Source organism: Salmo salar, chromosome ssa03, assembly GCF_905237065.1.
Source record: "Salmo salar chromosome ssa03, Ssal_v3.1, whole genome shotgun sequence".
Lineage (NCBI taxonomy): Eukaryota > Metazoa > Chordata > Actinopteri > Salmoniformes > Salmonidae > Salmo > Salmo salar.
Genome location: NC_059444.1, coordinates 13,099,158 through 13,119,449, shown reverse-complemented (window position 1 = coordinate 13,119,449; position 20,292 = coordinate 13,099,158). Strand labels below are relative to the sequence as shown.

Genomic DNA, 20,292 nt, shown 5'->3' with positions numbered 1-20,292 from the left:
TTGACAGAATGCCAAGAGTGTGCAAAGCTGTCATCAAGGCAAAGGGTGGCTACTTTGAAGAATATAAAATATATTTTGATTTGTATCACACGTTTTTACTAACTACATGATTCCATATGTGTTATTTCATAGTTTTGATGTCTTCACTATTATTCTACAATGTAGAAAATAGTAAAATAAAGAAAAACCCTTGAATGAGTAGGTGTGTCCAAACTTTTGACTGGTACTGTAGGTGGATAAATGATTAGGAAACACAGGGTGGAGTTATTTTTCACAATGATGGCTTTCGTCATTTCCCCAAAATGGCTGCCGTTCATTGATTAAACTGAATCTTTTTCCAGCCACATTCACAATTGTCATTCTTGGGTAAGATGGAAGCTCTTTCCATGTTAGATACTCAAATAAATTAAAATAGATTATATATGAACACAGCTTATGCACCTCTGACTAGGCACCAAACATATTCAGTGATCTGTTGTTATAGAGACTGTTTTGGTTTGTCTAAACTCGACACCATAGGAAGCAGGAACCAGGGTCGCCTTCATTAGGGCACAACGTAGCAGGATGCTTTGCAACACAAAAATTCGGGCAGTCACACCCTGTCTTTAGCCTGTTTTGTTCCGTTTGGTGCCCAATATGACCCAGTTGTTGTGAAACATCACACAATTTATTACCTCTTTGCTCATCAATAAATCCTGCTTTGTGATTTCATGCCTAGATGAAACAACACACATACATACATACATACATACATGCACACATGCATACATGCATACATACATACATACATACATACATACATACATACATACAGACATACATACATACATACATACATACATACATACATACATACATACATACATACATACATACATACATACATACATACATACATACATACATACAACTGGCTTTTTCAATACAAAACATCTGTTTAGACCCATATTTCACATTTGATCACTAATTATTAATTTCTGTTGTTGCATGAAAGGCAATTTTTGCATACAAACATCAGCAACTGGATGTGCAATTCTTTGGATCTGAATGTCCGGAAATGATCAGCAAGTTCAAAGCATTCCTTCCTTTAATCCTTTTCCTCCTTGTCCCCAATAAAAAGACATCCAGCATCTTTAGTCATTCGTCTCAACCCCTCCCCTCTGCAGTAAATGTGCTATGGCCCAACACTCCCACTAGGTAGAGCTGGCACTCAAAAACAAATGAGGAGGGGCTTTGTAACATGTGAGGCATTCAATTCATTTGAATGCCCTTGGTCTTATTGACCGTCAGTACCCCAAAATACATTCATACTACAAACTGTCTTTCCCCTACTCCCTTATTCCCCAAATACATAAATACATGATAAAATATATAAAAATCAAATATTTATCTCAAACTAACGTTGTCAGTGAATTCTTGGATTCATAAATACATTTTTGTTGATACCTGTAACGTCCCTGTTTTCCCATGATTCCATGATTTGGTGAGTTTGGCTCCATGATCACAGATGAAAGATCAAAGGTGAGCATAACCCTTCATAGGCAACAGCTTCAGCTCCATGAATGGGCCTGTAAGGGTGTGTGTGTGTGTGTGTGTGTGTGTGTGTGTGTGTGTGTGTGTGTGTGTGTGTGTGTGTGTGTGTGTGTGTGTGTGTGTGTGTGTTAACTGTGAAGAATTCACATTCATGAGCCTGTTCGAGTCAAACTTGATGGAGTCACTATGGTGAGAGCATTGTACCATTTTTACCCCCATGCAACATAAATCACTTTGAATTTCAATAAAAAGCTTAGTAAATGCTAAATAGTCATTGTCGGATGTTGCCCTCCATCTTGATTGGACAAACAAAACCCAGTCTGTGTTGGCGGTCTCAGTCATTCCGTTTCAGGCGACTCCTATCTATTGTGTGCGCTAAACATCGCAGGGCTACTTCTGTCTACACTCTTTATCCAGAAGTTGTGCTCCTCCTGAGTAAGTGAACCTCGTCCTCCTCAGCAACCTATTCCTCTCTCCATCTTGCCCTCTTTCCCTGTGTGTCTCTTCTTTGGGGTTCAAGGGCTGTGGTGGTGGGTCTCCAATCTAGACTCTGCTATGGCTGGTGGTGGGTCTCCAATCTAGACTCTGCTATGGCTGGTGGTGGGTCTCCAATCTAGACTCTGCTATGGCTGGTGGTGGGTCTCCAGTCTAGACTCTGCTATGGCTGGTGGTGGGTCTCCAATCTAGACTCTGCTATGGCTGGTGGTGGGTCTCCAGTCTAGACTCTGCTATGGCTGGTGGTGGGTGTCGACTCTAGACTCTGCTATGGCTGGTGGTGGGTCTCCAGTCTAGACTCTGCTATGGCTGGTGGTGGGTCTCCAGTCTAGACTCTGCTATGGCTGGTGGTGGGTCTCCAGTCTAGACTCTGCTATGGCTGGTGGTGGGTCTCCAATCTAGACTCTGCTGTGGCTGGTGGCAGGCCTCAGCCTCATAGCCATACAGGAAGGTGGCAGCAATGACCAGCACTGCTCCTAGGAAGAACACACTAGGGGGAGAGGGAGAGAGAGACAGAGAAAGAGAGACACAAAGAGAGAGAGAGAGAGAGAGAGAGATAGAGAGAGAGAGATCAGAGGTTGTTAGAGTTATAGACAGAACATTTATATTCAGGGCATTCTCATATTAATTCAGCTCTCTTTTTGTATTCCCTTCTGTATTTTATCAGGAAATCTGTTGAGATAAAGAACCTTTTATCCAAAATGGACCTGGCCAGATGATTTATCAAAGTGTGTGTGTGCGTATGTGTACCTGGTGGGGTTGAAGTCCTCCAAACAGAAGTAGGATATGAGTGTTGACAGGATGATGGAGAGTGAGGTGGAAAACCCCTTCAGGATGTTGTCTGCATACTTAATGACTGCTGCTATGACCAACCCGCCCAGAGCCTGGAAACACAAGCAACACAGAGAGGACATGTATTTAACCCTTTACTGCAGTGGGCTAAATCAGTGTTTCTTGGTAGCCTTAAACAAATCTACTTTGAAACAAAAGTATACACCTCACACACAGGGGGGTACACCTCATTTTTGAACGTTGCTATGGACACAGCCAAACAATTGAAGTGCAGAGTGAGGGTGGCAAACTTGTCAGAGTAAATTATTTGAAGGAGTCAATTTATAGAGTATACAAATCAAGTATACAAGTGTAAGTGTAATTGTATATTTATTTAATTCAAGTTCGCTAATGCTAGCTAGACCTACTAGTAGTTCTGTTGTGATAATAACGTTAGTTAGACCTACTAGTAGTTCTGTTGTGATAATAACGTTAGTTAGACCTACTAGTAGTTCTGTTGTGATAATAACGTTAAGTAAACCTACTAGTAGGCTAGTTCTGTTGTGATAATAACGTTAGCTAGACCTACTAGTAGTTCTGTTGTGATAATAACGTTAGTTAGACCTACTAGTAGTTCTGTTGTGATAATAATGTTAGTTAGACCTACTAGTAGTTCTGTTGTGATAATAACGTTAGCTAGACCTACTAGTAGTTCTGTTGTGATAATAACGTTAGTTAGACCTACTAGTAGTTCTGTTGCGATAATAATGCTAGCTAGACCTACTAGTAGTTCTGTTGTGATAATAACGTTAGTTAGACATACTAGTAGTTCTGTTGTGATAATAACGTTAGTTAGACCTACTAGTAGTTCTGTTGTGATAATAACGTTAGTTAGACATACTAGTACGCTAGTTCTGTTGTGATAATAACGTTAGTTAGACCTACTAGTAGGCTAGTTCTGTTGTGATAATAACGTTAGTTAGACCTACTAGTAGTTCTGTTGTGATAATAACGTTAGTTAGACCTACTAGTAGTTCTGTTGTGATAATAACGTTAGCTAGACCTACTAGTAGTTCTGTTGTGATAATAACGTTAGTTAGACCTACTAGTAGTTCTGTTGCGATAATAATGTTAGTTAGACCTACTAGTAGTTCTGTTGTGATAATAACGTTAGTTAGACCTACTAGTAGTTCTGTTGTGATAATAACGTTAGTTAGACCTACTAGTAGTTCTGTTGTGATAATAACGTTAGTTAGACATACTAGTAGGCTAGTTCTGTTGTGATAATAACGTTAGTTAGACCTACTAGTACGCTAGTTCTGTTGTGATAATAACGTTAGTTAGACCTACTAGTAGTTCTGTTGTGATAATAACGTTAGTTAGACATACTAGTAGGCTAGTTATGTTGTGATAATATCGTTAGCTAGACCTACTAATAGGCTAGTTCTGTTGTGATAATAACGTTAGTTAGACCTACTAGTAGTTCTGTTGTGATAATAACGTTAGTTAGACCTACTAGTAGTTCTGTTGTGATAATAACGTTAGTTAGACATACTAGTAGTTCTGTTGTGATAATAACGTTAGTTAGACATACTAGTAGGCTAGTTCTGTTGTGATAATAACGTTAGTTAGACCTACTAGTAGTTCTGTTGTGATAATAACGTTAGTTAGACCTACTAGTAGTTCTGTTGTGATAATAACGTTAGTTAGACATACTAGTAGGCTAGTTATGTTGTGATAATAACGTTAGTTAGACATACTAGTAGGCTAGTTATGTTGTGATAATAACGTTAGTTAGACCTACTAGTAGTTCTGTTGTGATAATAACGTTAGTTAGACCTACTAGTAGTTCTGTTGTGATAATAACGTTAGTTAGACCTACTAGTAGTTCTGTTGTGATAATAACGTTAGTTAGACCTACTAGTAGTTCTGTTGTGATAATAACGTTAGTTAGACCTACTAGTAGTTCTGTTGTGATAATAACGTTAGTTAGACCTACTAGTAGTTCTGTTGTGATAATAACGTTAGTTAGACCTACTAGTAGTTCTGTTGTGATAATAACGTTAGTTAGACCTACTAGTAGTTCTGTTGTGATAATAACGTTAGTTAGACCTACTAGTAGTTCTGTTGTGATAATAACGTTAGTTAGACATACTAGTAGGCTAGTTCTGTTGTGATAATAACGTTAGTTGTGTTGTGGTAGAGGTTAACTCAGGCCCGGGCCGTCCACCAAGCCAATAAGTCTAACAATAACTAGAATTATAAACTATAGGCAACATAACTATAACATTTTGGTGAGCATCCACACTAGAGGAAAGTTCTACAGTCCTACACCTGTCAATCAACTGATTAAAGCATCCTACTGCAGGCTGCCTAGTAATAAGGTAGTGACACATGACCATTCATGAGTAATGTTCCCCCTCATTTATTTCGGCACTGAGCAAATGTAGGGTCTGCTGAATGCAAACTTGAACGATGTGAAAATTCTGTGCAACTTCTGGTGCATGCTTACTGTGAACACTGAGGCTGTAGCCGCTTTAAGTTACAGTTATAACAGTGGCCAAGTAGGCTACTGTGGCAATTTTATGTAATGTAGGACAACCAGACTACCATAATGTAGGACTACCAGAGTGACCTACCATCAAAAACAATGGAGAAAATGCATCCCATAACATTTTAACATGGAAATAGATGTTCTATTTTTCAGCCAATATGTGGTGTTCAATGTCGGCCTACATTCCGTGAGACTTTTGGAAAAAATATGCAGGGTTTGACATTGTCACGCCCTGACCTGAGAGAGTCGTTTTTCTCTGTTTGGTTAGGTCAGGGTGTGACATGGGGTAGGCATTCTATGTGTTGTATGTCTATGTTGTTTTTTCTTTATTGGCCGAGTATGGTTTCCAATCAGAGGTTGTCATTCGTTGTCTCTGATTGGGAATCATACTTAGGCAGCCTTTTCCCCACCTGTGTTTGTGGGTTATTATTATTTCTGTGTGTATACGCCACAGTTGCATTACGTTTCTTGCTGTTTACCTGTTTATTGTTTTGGTTCGGTTTTCTTCAAATAAAGATGTGGAATTACCGGCACGCTGCGCCTTGGCTCATATATGACAGGGAATTTGAAGATAGAGAACGTGACAGACATTAACTTGTTTATCCACTTGTCCTTCAGACAAGGTGACTAACAATGTGGTGTTTTGATGCAAGAAATCACTTTACAAAATGAAATTCATTCTTATTTCCATACCATTATTACAGAAAATCAGGCAAATAATGCCTATTGGCTACTTAAATTATTCAAGCCTGTTTCAAAATACAACACGGCCCCTTTAAGACAGATTTTTTTTCCCTGGCTCACTTTTCAAAGATGGCTAGAAATGCACACATTTTGTTCTCCTGTAGGAAGCAGCCACTCCCCCATTGCTGACTAGAAATGAGCTATAACTGGGCTAATAACTCACTTACTAGCAAAGAATATGAACAAATGTGCACACATGACTACATGCAGTTCTTGCTTTGATCTTGTGCATCTACTCGCAACCACTCATGCGGTAAACACTGTCTAGTTCAAAGAAAATGGCACAGATCCATAAATGGCAATGGTCTATTTGGCTCTGATTGGTTTTGCTGCACTGGTCTGTAGAGTAGGGGCTGAGTAGTTAGTTTCAATGCAATAGAATCCTACTCCAGTGCGTTCTGTCTACAAGAAAATCATGTGCACAGTTTGTTTTGTTTCGGTATGTTTCAGTGAAAGTGGCTAACATTGGCAATTCCCACAGTAGATTGAAACGTTGACAGTGTTAACTAAAGGGGAAAGCTGTGAAGTTCAATCTCATGCTTCTCTGCACAGGCTAATATTTATTCTGTGTGTGCACCTGCACAGTTTAGAGGGAACATTGTTTATGAGGTCTCTAATGCACAGATAGGCTACTGGTTCAGAGTGACCATTCAGTGTTTTCATGGTGTTTTCATTGTCATAGTGACCACTGCAGATAATAGGCTACTTCAATGTACAGTTGAAGTCGGAAGTTTACCTACACTTAGGTTGGAGTCATTAAAACTCATTTTTCAACCACTCCACAAATTTCTTGTTAACAAACTATAGTTTTGGCAAGTCGGTTAGGACATCTACGTTGTGCATGACACAAGTCATTTTTCCAACAATTGTTTACAGACAGATCATTTCACTTATAATTCACTGTACCACAATTCCAGTGGGTCAGAAGTTTATATACACTAAGTTCACTGTGCCTTTAAACAGCTTGGAAAATTCCATAAAATTATGGCATGGCTTTAGAAGCTTCTGATAGGCTAATTGACATCATTTGAGTCAATTGGAGGTGTATCTGTGGATGTATTTCAAGGCCTACCTTCAAACTCAGTGCCTCTTTGCTTGACATCATGGGAAAATCAAAAGAAATTAGCCAAGACCTCAGAAAAGAATTGTAGACCTCCACAAGTCTGGTTCATCCTTGGGAGCAATTTCCAAACCCCTGAAGGTTCCACGTTCATCTGTACAAACAATAGTACGCAAGTATAAACACCATGGGACCACGCAGCCGTCATACCGCTCAGGGCAGGAGACACATTCGGTCTCATAGAGATGAACGTACTTTGGTGCAAAAAGTGCAAATCAATCCCAGAACAACAGCAAAGGACCTTATGAAGATGCTGGAGGAAACAGGTAGGATCTATATCCACAGTAAAATGAGTCCTATATCTGTCACGTCTGCTCCCGCTCTTCCCTTCCTCTGGCGCTTGGGGGCGCCAGATTACCCTGCATTACACGCTCCTACCATCCATTACTCACACCTGCCCTCCCTCCCTCACTTGCATCAGAGATATTGGACTCACCTGGACTCATTCATCACCTGTTTATTTCCTCCCCTATAATTGTCAGTTCCCCAGCTCTGTACCCTGCTGCTGCGTTGTATTGTTTTTGTCTTTGTATTTGTTTCTGACGCTGTTCCTGTCTTGTCTATGTCAGTTGTTTATTAAATGTTTACTCCCCGTACCTGCTTTGTCTCTCCAGCGTCATTCCGCGTGACAATATCGACATAACCTGAAAGGCCACTCAGCAAGGAAGAAGACACTTCTCCAAAACCGCCATAAAAAAAGCCAGACAGTTTGCAACTTCACATGGGAACAAAGATCATACTTTTTGGAGAAATGTCCTCTGGTCTGATGAAACAAAAATAGAACTGTTTGGCTATAATGACCATCATTATGTTTGGAGGAAAAAGGGGGAGGCTTGCAAGCCGAAGAACACCATCCCAACCGTGAAGCATGGGGGTGGCAGCATCATATTGTGGGGGTGCTTTGCTGCAGGAGGGACTGGTGTACTTCACAAAATAGATGGCATCATGAAGGATGGAAAATTATGTGGATATATTGAAGCAACATGTCAAGACATCAGTCAGGAAGTTAAAGCTTGGTCGCAAATGGGTCTTCCAAATGGACAATGACCTCAAGTATACTTCCAAAGTTGTGGCAAAATGGCTTAAGGACAACAAAGTCAAGGTATTGGAGTGGCCATCACAAAGCCCTGACCTCAATCCTATAGAACATTTCTGGGCAGAACTGAAAAAGCGTGTGCGAGCAAGGAGGCCTACAAACCTGGCTCAGTTACACCAGCTCTGTCAGGAGGAATGGGCCAAAAATTCCTCTTAAAACTCCACAAGATTTAAGAGGAATAGCCGTGGCAGCGGGGAGGCCAAGTGTGTAATTGCGCAACAGAACAATAAAGACAACATGTAGCCTATAGCCTAAGTTAGAAGCGTATATTATACCATTATTATTATACCATTATTCATAAGCTCAATGTTAGTCGATGCCCCTCCTTGCTCGAGTGGTGCTCGGCGGTCGACGTCACCGGTCTTCTAGCCATCATTGATCAGTTTTTCATTTTCCAATGGTCTTGTCTTGTCTTCCTACACACCTGTTTCCAATCCCATTAATTACATGTTGTGTATTTAACCCTCTGTTTCCCCTCATGTCCTTGTCGGTGATTGTTTTGTGATGTTATGTTACGTGTGTATTTGTATCGGTGTGCGACGGGTATATGTTACCCATTGTTATTTTGTACTTTGGTTTTGAGTTTGTTTTTTCATTAAATACTCCAGATTAACCAATTTGGTTTCTCCTGCGCCTGACTTCCCTGCCACCTACATACACGATTGACAGTTAGAGTTAATACTGCACTGAATACATCCAGTCAAAGGAAAAAAAGTTTGTAATATAAAGAAATCAAAGGTAGCCTACACTACACTCTAAAACCAAGGGTTCTTCTAAGATCCTCAAAGTTCTTTGAAGAACCTTAGGGTTCTCGGCACTGAAAACGGCCCCCAAAAGGTTATTCCAAGAACCCCATAGGAGGTGGGGATCATCAAGGAACCTCCTTAGTTGGTGGGGTTCTTGCAGGAACCTAACAGCCCAACTGAAACATTTGGATTTGAATTTGAAAGGACAGCAGGTACAGGCACTTAACTGAAAAATGTAAATATTTCCTCAATTTAAGGTAATGTATGATTTACATTGATATTGTTTTATGATGATACCATCTATCTTTTCATTTTTGTTTCTTTCTAAAACAGAAAATGGACACAATTCAATGGATATCAATAAACAAAGAGGTAAGAATATGTAGGATATAACAATATGTTGTAGGCTAGCTGTATTGAAAAGATGGCGCCGAAGAACATGGCTGATGTTTTACATTCTCCCAACCAATTGTGCAATTTTGTAATTTTTTTTTGCATTTTGTGTAACTTATTTTTTAACTTATTGTGTAAATAATGTTGCTGCTACCGTCTCTTATGACCGGAAATAACTTCTGGACATCAGAAAAGCGATTACTCATCGCGGACTGGAAGAAACTTTTTCCTTTAACGAGTCCGAGAAGGACATCCTGCTTTCACTGAAACAGGCCCAGATCCACACCTTTTGCATGAAGAAAAGACGCCGGAAAAGGGGACGCAGATCGGGGATTCTTCTGAGAAGCCAAAGGGGAACTCCCAATGCCTTCCATTCTCCTTGCTAACATGCAATCGTTACAAAATAAAATTATCCTACTATTAAGATTATCCTACCAATCGGACATTAAAAACTGTAACATCTTATGTTTCACCGAGACGTGGCTGAGCGAAGAAACAGACAATATAGAGCTAGCGTGATTTTCCATGCACCGGCAGAACAGAGACGTTACCTCTGGTAAGACGAGGGGTGGGGGTGTGTGCCTTTTTGTCAATAACAGCTGGTGCGTGATGTCTAATATTAAAGAAGTCTCGAGGTATTGCTCGCCTGAGGTAGAGTACCTTACGATAAGCTATCGACCACACTATCTACCAAGAGAGTTCTCATCTGTATTATTCGTAGCCGTCTATTTACCACCACAAAGCAAAGCTGGCACTAAGACCGCTCTCAACCAACTCTATAAGGCCATAAGCAAAGAAGAAAATGTTCATCCAGAAGCGGTGCTCCTAGTGGCCGGGGACTTTAATGTAGGCAAACTTAAATCAGTTTTACCAAATTTCTACCAACATATCACATGTGCAACCAGGGGGAAAAAAATCCTAGACCACCTTTACTCCACACACAGAGATGCATACAAAGCTCTCCCCCACCCTCCATTTGGCAAATCTGACCACAATTCTATCCTCCTGATTCCTGCGTACAAGCAAAAACTAAAGCAGGATGTACCAGTGACTCACTCAATATGGAAGTGGTCAGATGACGCGGATGCTACACTACAGGACTGTTTTGCTAGCACAGAATGGAATATGTTCCGGGATTCATCCAATGGCGTTGAGGAATACACCACCTCAGTCATCGGCTTCATCAATAAGTGCATCAATGACGTCGTACCCACAGTGACTGTACGTACATATCCCAACTAGAAGCGATGGATTACAGGCAACATCCGCATTAAGCTAAAGGCTAGAGCTGCCGCTTTCAAGGAGTGGGAGACTAATCCGGACGCTTATAAGAAATCCCGCTATGCCCTCTGATGAACCATCAAACAAGCAAAGCGTAAATACCGGATTAAGATTGAATTCTACTACACCGGCTCTGACGCTCGTCGGATGTGGCAGGGCTTGAAAACTATTACGGACTACAAAGGGAAACCCAGACACGAGCTGCCCAGTGACACGAGCCTACCAGACGAGCTAAATGCCTAGTGGTTAGAGCGTTGCGCTAGTAACCGAAAGGTTGCAAGTTCAAATCCCCGAGCTGACAAGGTACAAATCTGTCGTTCTGCCCCTGAACAAGGCAGTTAACCCACCGTTCCTAGGTTATTGAAAATAAGAATTTGTTTTTAACTGACTTGCCTAGTTAAATAAAGGTAAAAAAATACAAAATAAAATGCTCGCTTCGAGGCAAGCAACACTGAAGCATGCACGAGAGCACCAGCTGAGCACCAGCTGCAGGTATACAGACAAGAAGGCATACAAAGGTGCGTGAATTTGTATTGGTATGTTATGCAGATCACATTTACCATCCTCCTTCCTTACCTCTTCAATGAATATCCCATAGGCCTCTACATTATGGACAAGGTATGTGTATGAAAACCATTATCAAAAAATATATATTTTTCATTCACATTCACCACAAAAACCAAGGTAACAATACTGTTGTGTGCATATTTTGGTAATCATCTGTATAATTACATTTTTGTGGATTCTCAGACTTCCCCCTCCCTACACCTCTGATGAATGAAACAGGAAACCTGTTAGATCACCATGCACTGCAAAATCATTCTGGCTATGGATACGGAGAACATCAACACATTAACATCAACACAACAGAGGATAAACCCATTGGACTTGGGGCTCTGCTGGGAGTTTACCTCATATCAGGATTTTCTTATTCTGCTTTGCCACTAAAATCATACTAAACACTGAGAACTAAAATATAGTGTTATTGTTATGCGTATTATTATTATTATTATTATTAATAACAGGGGAGGGGGGGTAGTACATGATGTATAAGCTAACAGAAACATGCTATTAAATTCAGGGATTTCTAATGGCGAGTAGATGAATTATGATAATGCATGAGCATGGAGGAAGTTGTATCCATAGTTTCTGAATTTGGCTTCTGTGTTTTAAAAGCATTTGGAAATTAGGTGGATATCTGTCAGCTAATGCAGGACTAGTAAAGGCCCAGTGCACTGCTTTTGTGAGAGAAAAAAAAGTCCCATATTTTTTTATTTATTAATATTTGGTTTTAATTCTGATTTTTCAGGGGATGCTGCAGCACCCTCAGCACCCCTGCTTCCCACAGCTATTGTTATGGGCTTTTAAAAAAAAGAATACACTTGTACCATGTCAGATATAGACTTGAAATGTATTACATTTTGTCCTCCTGAGCGGCGCAGCGGTCTAAGGCACTGCATCGCATTGCTGGAGGGGTTACTACAGACCCGTGTTCATTCCCGGGCTGTGTCACAACTGGCCGTGGCTGGGAATCCCATAGGACAGCGCACAATTGGTCCGGGATAGGGGAGGGTCTGGCCGGTGGGGCTTTACTTGGCTCATGGCGCTCTAGCGACTCCTTGTGGTGGGCTGGGTGCCTGTGGGCTGACCCCGGTCGCCAGTTGAACGATGTTTCCTCCGACACATTGGTGCGGCTGGCTTCCGGGTTAAGCGTGGTTAGGTGGGTCATTGTTCGGAGGACGAATGACTCCACCTTTGCCTCTCCCGAGCCCGTTAGGGAGTTGCAGCGATGAGACAAGATCAAAAATTGGGGAAAATTATTATTATTATTTTTTTTAAGAAATGTATTCAATTTTGATTTTAAATCCAAATATTACACTTTATATACAGTACCAGTCAAAAGTTTGGACAATCCTACTCATTCAAGGGTTTTTCTTTATTTGTACTATTTTCTACATTGCAGAATAATAGTGAAGACATCAAAACTATGGAATAACACATATGGAATCATGTAGTAACCAAAAAAGTGTTAAACAAATCAGAATATATTTTATATTTTATATTCTTCAAAGTAGCAACCCTTTGCCTTGATGACAGCTTTGCACAATCTTTCGCATTCTCTCAACCAGCTTCAGCTTCACCTGGAATGCTTTTCCAACACTCTTGAAGGAGTTCCCACATATGCTGAGCAGTTGTTGGCTGCTTTTCCTTCACTCTGTGGTCCAACTCATCCCAAACCATCTCTATTGGGTTGAGGTCGGGTGATTGTGGAGGCCAGGTCATCTGATACAGCACCAACACTCCCCTTCTTGGTCAAATAGCCCTTACACAGCCTGGAGGTATGTTTTGGGTAATTGTCCTGTTGAAAAACAAATGATAGTCCCACTAAGCCCAATCCAGATGGGATGGGGTATCGCTGCAGAATGCTGTGGTAGCTGTGCTGGTTAAGTGTGCCTTGAATTCTAAATAAATCACAGACAGTGTCACCAGCAAAGCACCCCCACACCATCACACCTCCTCCTCCATGCTTCACGGTGGGAACCACACATGTGGAGATCATCCATTCACTTACTCTGCATCTCACAAAGACACTGCGGTTGGAACCAAAAATCTCCAATTTGGACTCCAGACAAAAGGACAAATACCCACCGGTCTAATGTCCATTGTTGTGTTTCTTGGCCCAAGCAAGTCTCTTCTTATTATTGATGTCCTTTAGTAGTGGTTTCTTTGGAGAAATTCGACCATAAAGGCCTGATTCACGCAGTCTCCTCTGAACATTTGATGTTGAGATGTGTCTGTTACTTGAACTCTGTGAAGCATCAATTTGGGTTGCAATCTGAGGTGCAGTTAACTCTAATGAACTCATCCTCTACAGCAGAGGTAACTCTGGGTCTTCCTTTCCTGTGACGGTCCTCATGAGAGTCAGTTTCATCATAGCGCCTGATGGTTTTTGTGACTGCACTTGAAGAAACATTAAAAGTTCTTGAAATGTTCCATGTTGACTGACCTTCATGTCTTAAAGTAATGATGGACTGTCATTTCTCTCTGCTTATTTGAGCTGTTCTTGTCCTAATATGGACTTGGTCTTTTACCACATAGGGCTATCTTCTGTATACCACCCCTACCTTGTCACAACACAACTGATTGGCTCAAACACATTAAGAAGGAAAGGCATTCCACAAATTAACTTTTAACAAGACACACCTGTTAATTGAAATGCATTCCAGGTGACTACCTCATGAAGCTGGTTGAGAGAATGCCAAGAGTTTGCAAAGCTGTCATCAGGCAAAGGGTGGCTACTTTGAAGAATCTAAAATATATTTTGATTTGCTTAACGCTTTTTTGGTCACTTCATGATTCCATATGTGTTATTTCATAGTTTTGTATGGCATGAGTTAAAACATATAAGCATATGTACATTACCTGCAGGGCCACAACAGTCCAGGTGAGTGGGTTGTAGCCTTGGAACACTCCGGACTCCCTCACTCTCTCTCCGTCGTACACAAACACTCCCATTAGACCAAACACCAGGCCAAATAAACCTAGGATAGGGAGGGAGAGAGAGAGGTCAAATCAACATTTATTTGTCACATGCACAGGATACAGCAGGTGTAAACAGTACAGTGAAATGCTTACTTGCAAGTTCTTCCTCAGCAATGCAGTATTCAATATAACAAAATGGAAATAAATAGAAAAGTGTCCTAAAAAGAGCACGGAATCAATGCTGAGTCAGATAAAATACACAGGAGAAATACAAAACACACTATATATTCCAGCCACCCAAGTCATAGACTGTTCTCACTTCTACCGGAGGACCAAGTCTGGGACCAAAAGGCTCCTGAACAGCTTGTACCCCCAAGCCATAAGACTGCTGGACAATTAATCAAATGGCTACCTGGTCTCTCTTTCACTCACTAGACTCTACCACACACTCACTAGACTCTACCCTCACACTCACCAGACTCTACCACACACTCACTAGACTCTACCACACACTCACTAGACTCTACCCTCACACTCACCAGACTCTACCACACACTCACTAGACTCTACCCACACACTCACCAGACTCTACCCACACACTCACTAGACTCTACCCTCACACTCACTAGACTCTACCCTCACACTCACCAGACTCTACCCACACACTCACTAGACTCTACCCTCACACTCACCAGACTCTACCACACACTCACCAGACTCTACCACACACTCACTAGACTCTACCCTCACACTCACCAGACTCTACCACACACTCACCAGACTCTACCACACACTCACTAGACTCTACCCTCACACTCACCAGACTCTACCACACACTCACTAGACTCTACCCTCACACTCACCAGACTCTACCACACACTCACTAGACTCTACCCACACACTCACCAGACTCTACCCTCACACTCACCAGACTCTACCCTCACACTCACCAGACTCTACCACACACTCACTAGACTCTACCCTCACACTCACCAGACTCTACCACACACTCACTAGACTCTACCCACACACTCACCAGACTCTACCCTCACACTCACTAGACTCTACCCTCACACTCACCAGACTCTACCACACACTCACTAGACTCTACCCTCACACTCACCAGACTCTACCACACACTCACTAGACTCTACCCACACACTCACTAGACTCTACCCTCACACTCACTAGACTCTACCACACACTCACTAGACTCTACCCTCACACTCACCAGACTCTACCACACACTCACTAGACTCTACCCACACACTCACTAGACTCTACCCTCACACTCACCAGACTCTACCACACACTCACTAGACTCTACCCTCACACTCACCAGACTCTACCACACACTCACTAGACTCTACCACACACTCACTAGACTCTACCCTCACACTCACCAGACTCTACCACATACTCACTAGACTCTACCCACACACTCACTAGACTCTACCCTCACACTCACCAGACTCTACCACACACTCACTAGACTCTACCCACACACTCACCAGACTCTACCACATACTCACTAGACTCTACCCACACACTCCAACACACACATACACACACACACTACATGCATATTGACACCGCACACACACACTTTCACATTATTCACATACGCTGCTGCTACTCTGTTATCTATCCTGATTTTCGTTGTCACGTTTACATCTACCTACATGTACATATTATTTCAACTACCTCGTAACCCTGCCCATCGCCTCGGTACCGGTACTCCTTGTAAATAGCCTCGTTGTTGTTATTTTATTCTGTTACTATTTCTTCTTCTTTTTCTCTTCTTTTCTTACTTTTTCCTTTGCATATTTAGAAAATGTTTTTTACTTTTTAACACTGTTGGGAAAGGGCTCCTAAGTAAGCATTGCACAGTAAAGTCTACACCTGTTGTATTTGGTACATGTGACACATAGTATTTGATTTATATACAAGGTCAATACCAGTACCAATATCAATGTGCAGGGATATTGGTGATAGTTATGTAATCAGGGGTAAAAGTGACTGAGCAGCAGGATACACATAATAAATTGTAGAAGCAACGTATACTATATGGTGATTTTGAGTGTGTGCGCATGTGTGTGTGTGTGCATCAATATGTGTGTGTGAGAGAGAGAGAGAGAGAACGAGAGGGAAAGAAAGAGAGAAAGAGAGAGAGAAATGGGTGAGGTTTTGAGGGAGGACTCTAAAATAATTGTCAAGTATTCCATTGCTTTTCACGGTTTATAATTACATGCTTGTATAGTTTATGGTTTCATGAGCTAAGATCACCATTTTGGCACCAGGACATTGCCTAAGGATTGGAATTACAAGGGCTATGGGATGGTGCCTCCAACCTAAAGTTGCTATACTGTTGTGAGAATACATTCGATTTAATTGAAGTCGATGATTTAACGTTTTTTTTTTTAGAAGCTCTGGATTACATGGAGAGACCATAAATTATATAAATGGTGTAATCGCTATAGAGAAAGTGGAAAGATATTCACACATACCAAGAGATTACCATTTATGTAGAATTAAATGAATCAATGAACCAATCATGTACAAACAAACAAACAAACAAACAAACAAACAGGTTCCAGTGATGCTGACCTAGCTGGATGTTACGGACCCACACACTCTGGTTGGTCTCTTTGAGGATCTTCTCAAAGTAGACTCCAGCGAAGCCACTGGAGAAGCAGGCTATCAGTATGGCTATCACACCGACTAACTGGGAGCCTGCAGACAGAGGCGTCGGAGATGGCCCACCCAGAGACTCTGTAGGCCACTGTGGAGACAAACACACACTACATCACTCAGTATGGATAAACCTGGGTAAAAATTCAATAAACTTTTCCTGGACATCATGTTACCACTGATTTATTCAAATTATCCTGAAAAACCTGTGAACTTTAGAACAATTTAGACTTCTGCCTCCCTAATGTGGATACTCGAAGATCAACGACTAATCGGACAAAACACATGCAAACAGGAATGATGAGTTATTGACTTGTCGGGTGTGTTTAGCCTTGTTACCTGAACGAGACCGATACCAGTTATGAGGATGAGCAGGGACAGCCACTGGTAGAGCCCCAGTCTCTTCCCCAGCATGGATACTGAGAACAGGGCCGTGGTCAGGATCTTCAGCTGGTACGTCACCTGGTTGGGGAGAATATCAATTTAAATTCGTGCCAGTCGAAATTGGACATGAAATGGAGTATGAAGGCCCTGAGTGTTCCCCTTATACTGAGTCCCTCCATTTGTTCCCCTTATACATGTTGCAGCACACACGCACATGCACACACACGGGTGTCACATCTCTCACCTGGTAGGTAGCAGCGTCCAGATTGGACAGGGCGATATAGAGAAGGTTATTCTGGAGTGTGTAGATGCCTGATGGGATGGCCAGCTTCAACGTCTCCATGGGCTTGTTGAGAATCTCTTCCTTCAGCACCCGATTCAACACACAAAAACTGAAGCCTGACAGAAAGACAGACAGAAATGTAATGGCCACACAATGAAGCCTAAGACAGAGATAGAAAGACAAAGAAACTGTAGGAGTCTTCTCTCTGCTGTCATTAGAAAGACAAAGATACTGTAGGAGTATTATCTCTGCTGTCATTGTTTATCCATTGACTGTGTTACAGACAGACAGCCAACCAGCCAGACGGACAGCCAGATGGACAGCTAGCCAGACGGATAGACAGACAGCCAACCAACCAGCCAGCCAGCCAGCCAACCAGATGGATGGATCACTAGACTTACTGTGGTCATAGAAGACGAGCAGCAGGCAGATGAGGATCTTAAGCAGTTCGGCCGACACCACGGCTGAGGAGGCTAGGTAGCGGGGCCCCTCGCCCTGCAGTGTGCGCGAGTACCTCATGGTGAGCACCAGTGAGGTGGTCTGCAGCACCAGCACGCCCAGGGACATGTACTTGAGCTGTGACTGGGATGGGGAGACACAGGGCGATGACATGGAAACGAGGTGGGATGCCTCCATAGAGTCAGGGGATGAGGCGAGGCGTGAAAGGCCTGGTTTAGGCTGTGGGAGAGATAGATAGACAGTGAGATAGGCTGGGTTATGCCATAAGCCCAGCAGATGCACATGCGTTTTGCAATACGTTGTTTTTGCCGGATGTCTAACCTGCATCTTCCGTACTTGATGCACATGTGCTTCGCAAAGCTGCAGAACGGTTTGCAGCTTGGAGAAGATCATTTTCGCCCTGTTTGACCAAAACTAATAATTAGAACAGATCGACCTACTGGTTTCATAGGCTGGCAGAGCTACCAACAGACTGGTGCGCACAAAGGCGCATTACAACAATGAATCTACTTTGTTTCTATTCTTCTGTCACATTAATCTCTAGCAACATAGTCATTATCATTTTGCCTCTGTATGGTGCCACCCCCTTCACGAGGAACTTTTTCTCCCCAATTTCGATCTTGTCTCACTGCTGCAGCTCCCCAATGGGCTCGGGAGATGAAGGTTGAGTCATGTGTCCTCTGAAACATGACCCGCCAAACCGCGCTGCTTAACACCCACCAGCTTAACCCAGAAGCCAGCCGCACCAATGTGTCAGAGGAAACACCATTCCACTGATGACCGAGGTCAGCCTGCAGGCTCCCGGCCCGCCACAAGGAGTCACTAGAGCGCGATGAGCCAAGTAAAGCCAATTGTGCGCCGCACTATGGAACTCCCGATCACGGCCGGTTGTGATACAGCCTGGGATCGAACCCAGGTCTGTCGACATTTAGAAAGTTCGCATAGAAAACAGATGCGACAATTGCCTGCTGGGGTGTGTTTCCATTTTATGCAGTTTTCATCGACTGTTTTTAAATCGATACAAGACAGTTAAATCTCTGACTTCCGACTTCAGTGTGTTCAAAACGATTGGGAACTTGAAGAAAAACAAAATTCCGATTGGGAAAAATCTTTTTCAACGGTCATCCAACTCGGAATTCCAACTCGGGAACTCAGGCCTATTTCTAGAGCTCTAACTTTCCAACCTGAAGATCACTGACATCATGATTTGACCTTGTATTTTTCAGAGTTCCCAGTTCTTTTGAATGCAGCATAACTTTCTTGTCTCTATAAAAACAGATGGATGTTCCTGAGTGTTTCCATTACCCATTTAGCCAAATTGCGCATTCATAAATTGGCAACAGCCCGTATGCCCTTCCACCTATCTATATTCTAATCATTCTCATGCGCCATGGTCCGTACCATGGTGAAACTTGCACTCTTGTAGATCTGAAATAATTGGATGGTGAAACTTGCCAGCCAACTACAAAAGCAAGGCGAAGCAATTCAAGCATTCTTGAAAGTCCGGACAAACATTTTTATAGTTGACCATTTTTATTTTGCAAGCAGTAGGAATTTAGAATTTAATGTGGAGTGGAGCTTATAGTTATGTGATGACATCCTGTGCCCTACGTACCTTCAAAATTATTGTGCCTGTTTTTTTTAACTAGGCAAGTCAGTTAAGAACAAAAAACAAAAACCTGCCCTTACAGTCGGTAAATAATTGGAAAGGAATAATTTGATTCAATGCAATTCTACCCTCCTGCAAAAAAATAAGTGTTTATCTGTTCAGCTTTTTGGTCTCTGGATATACCAATATTGTTAATTCTAGAGCATTTAAGAAACTCCCACATTTCCTGTGAGATCATGTCACTTGTTTCTTTTTAAAATTCAATGTTGTGATGGCCTTTCATGACAATTAGGCTATTGTTTCTATAATTTTACTGTCAAAATAGGGCTCCATAATTGTAGATTTATTTTGTTCAATAGAGATTAATTTGCTTACATCTAGATGTGAAAAAATATCACATAGGTGAATTCAATTGGGGCTAATTATTGGGGAAGGGGAAACTAGAAACCACTGTTTCTTCGTGCAATTGCATTTTTCTCTTCCTCCCCTTCTCTCAATCTAGGCTACTAACACAGGGAGAAACAGGAACAGGGCAAACGCTTTAACATGGGGAGAAACGGGCAGTGCAAACACTTATGCAGGAATAAGGATATTTGACCAAATCATGGTTTTATCCGCCCCAAAAATAGAACATTTCAAATGAAGTGACC

General features: G+C 41.9%; 1 protein-coding gene across 1 annotated transcript in view; it reads right to left on the bottom strand.

Annotated features, from left to right (window-relative positions):
• Nucleotides 1-1,069: 1,069 nt before the first annotated feature.
• Nucleotides 1,070-20,292, bottom strand: part of LOC106598841 (UDP-N-acetylglucosamine transporter-like) — a 35,666-nt gene continuing 16,443 nt past the window's right edge. Inside the window, exons 2-8 of the mRNA XM_045714506.1 lie at nucleotides 17,976-18,252; nucleotides 17,536-17,690; nucleotides 17,247-17,369; nucleotides 16,824-16,998; nucleotides 14,157-14,275; nucleotides 2,779-2,912; nucleotides 1,070-2,518 (exon numbers count right to left, since the gene is read on the bottom strand). Of these exons, the coding sequence (XP_045570462.1) occupies nucleotides 2,392-2,518; nucleotides 2,779-2,912; nucleotides 14,157-14,275; nucleotides 16,824-16,998; nucleotides 17,247-17,369; nucleotides 17,536-17,690; nucleotides 17,976-18,252 (1,110 nt within the window). The 3' untranslated portion in view covers nucleotides 1,070-2,391. The remainder of the gene's footprint in view (nucleotides 2,519-2,778; nucleotides 2,913-14,156; nucleotides 14,276-16,823; nucleotides 16,999-17,246; nucleotides 17,370-17,535; nucleotides 17,691-17,975; nucleotides 18,253-20,292) is intronic.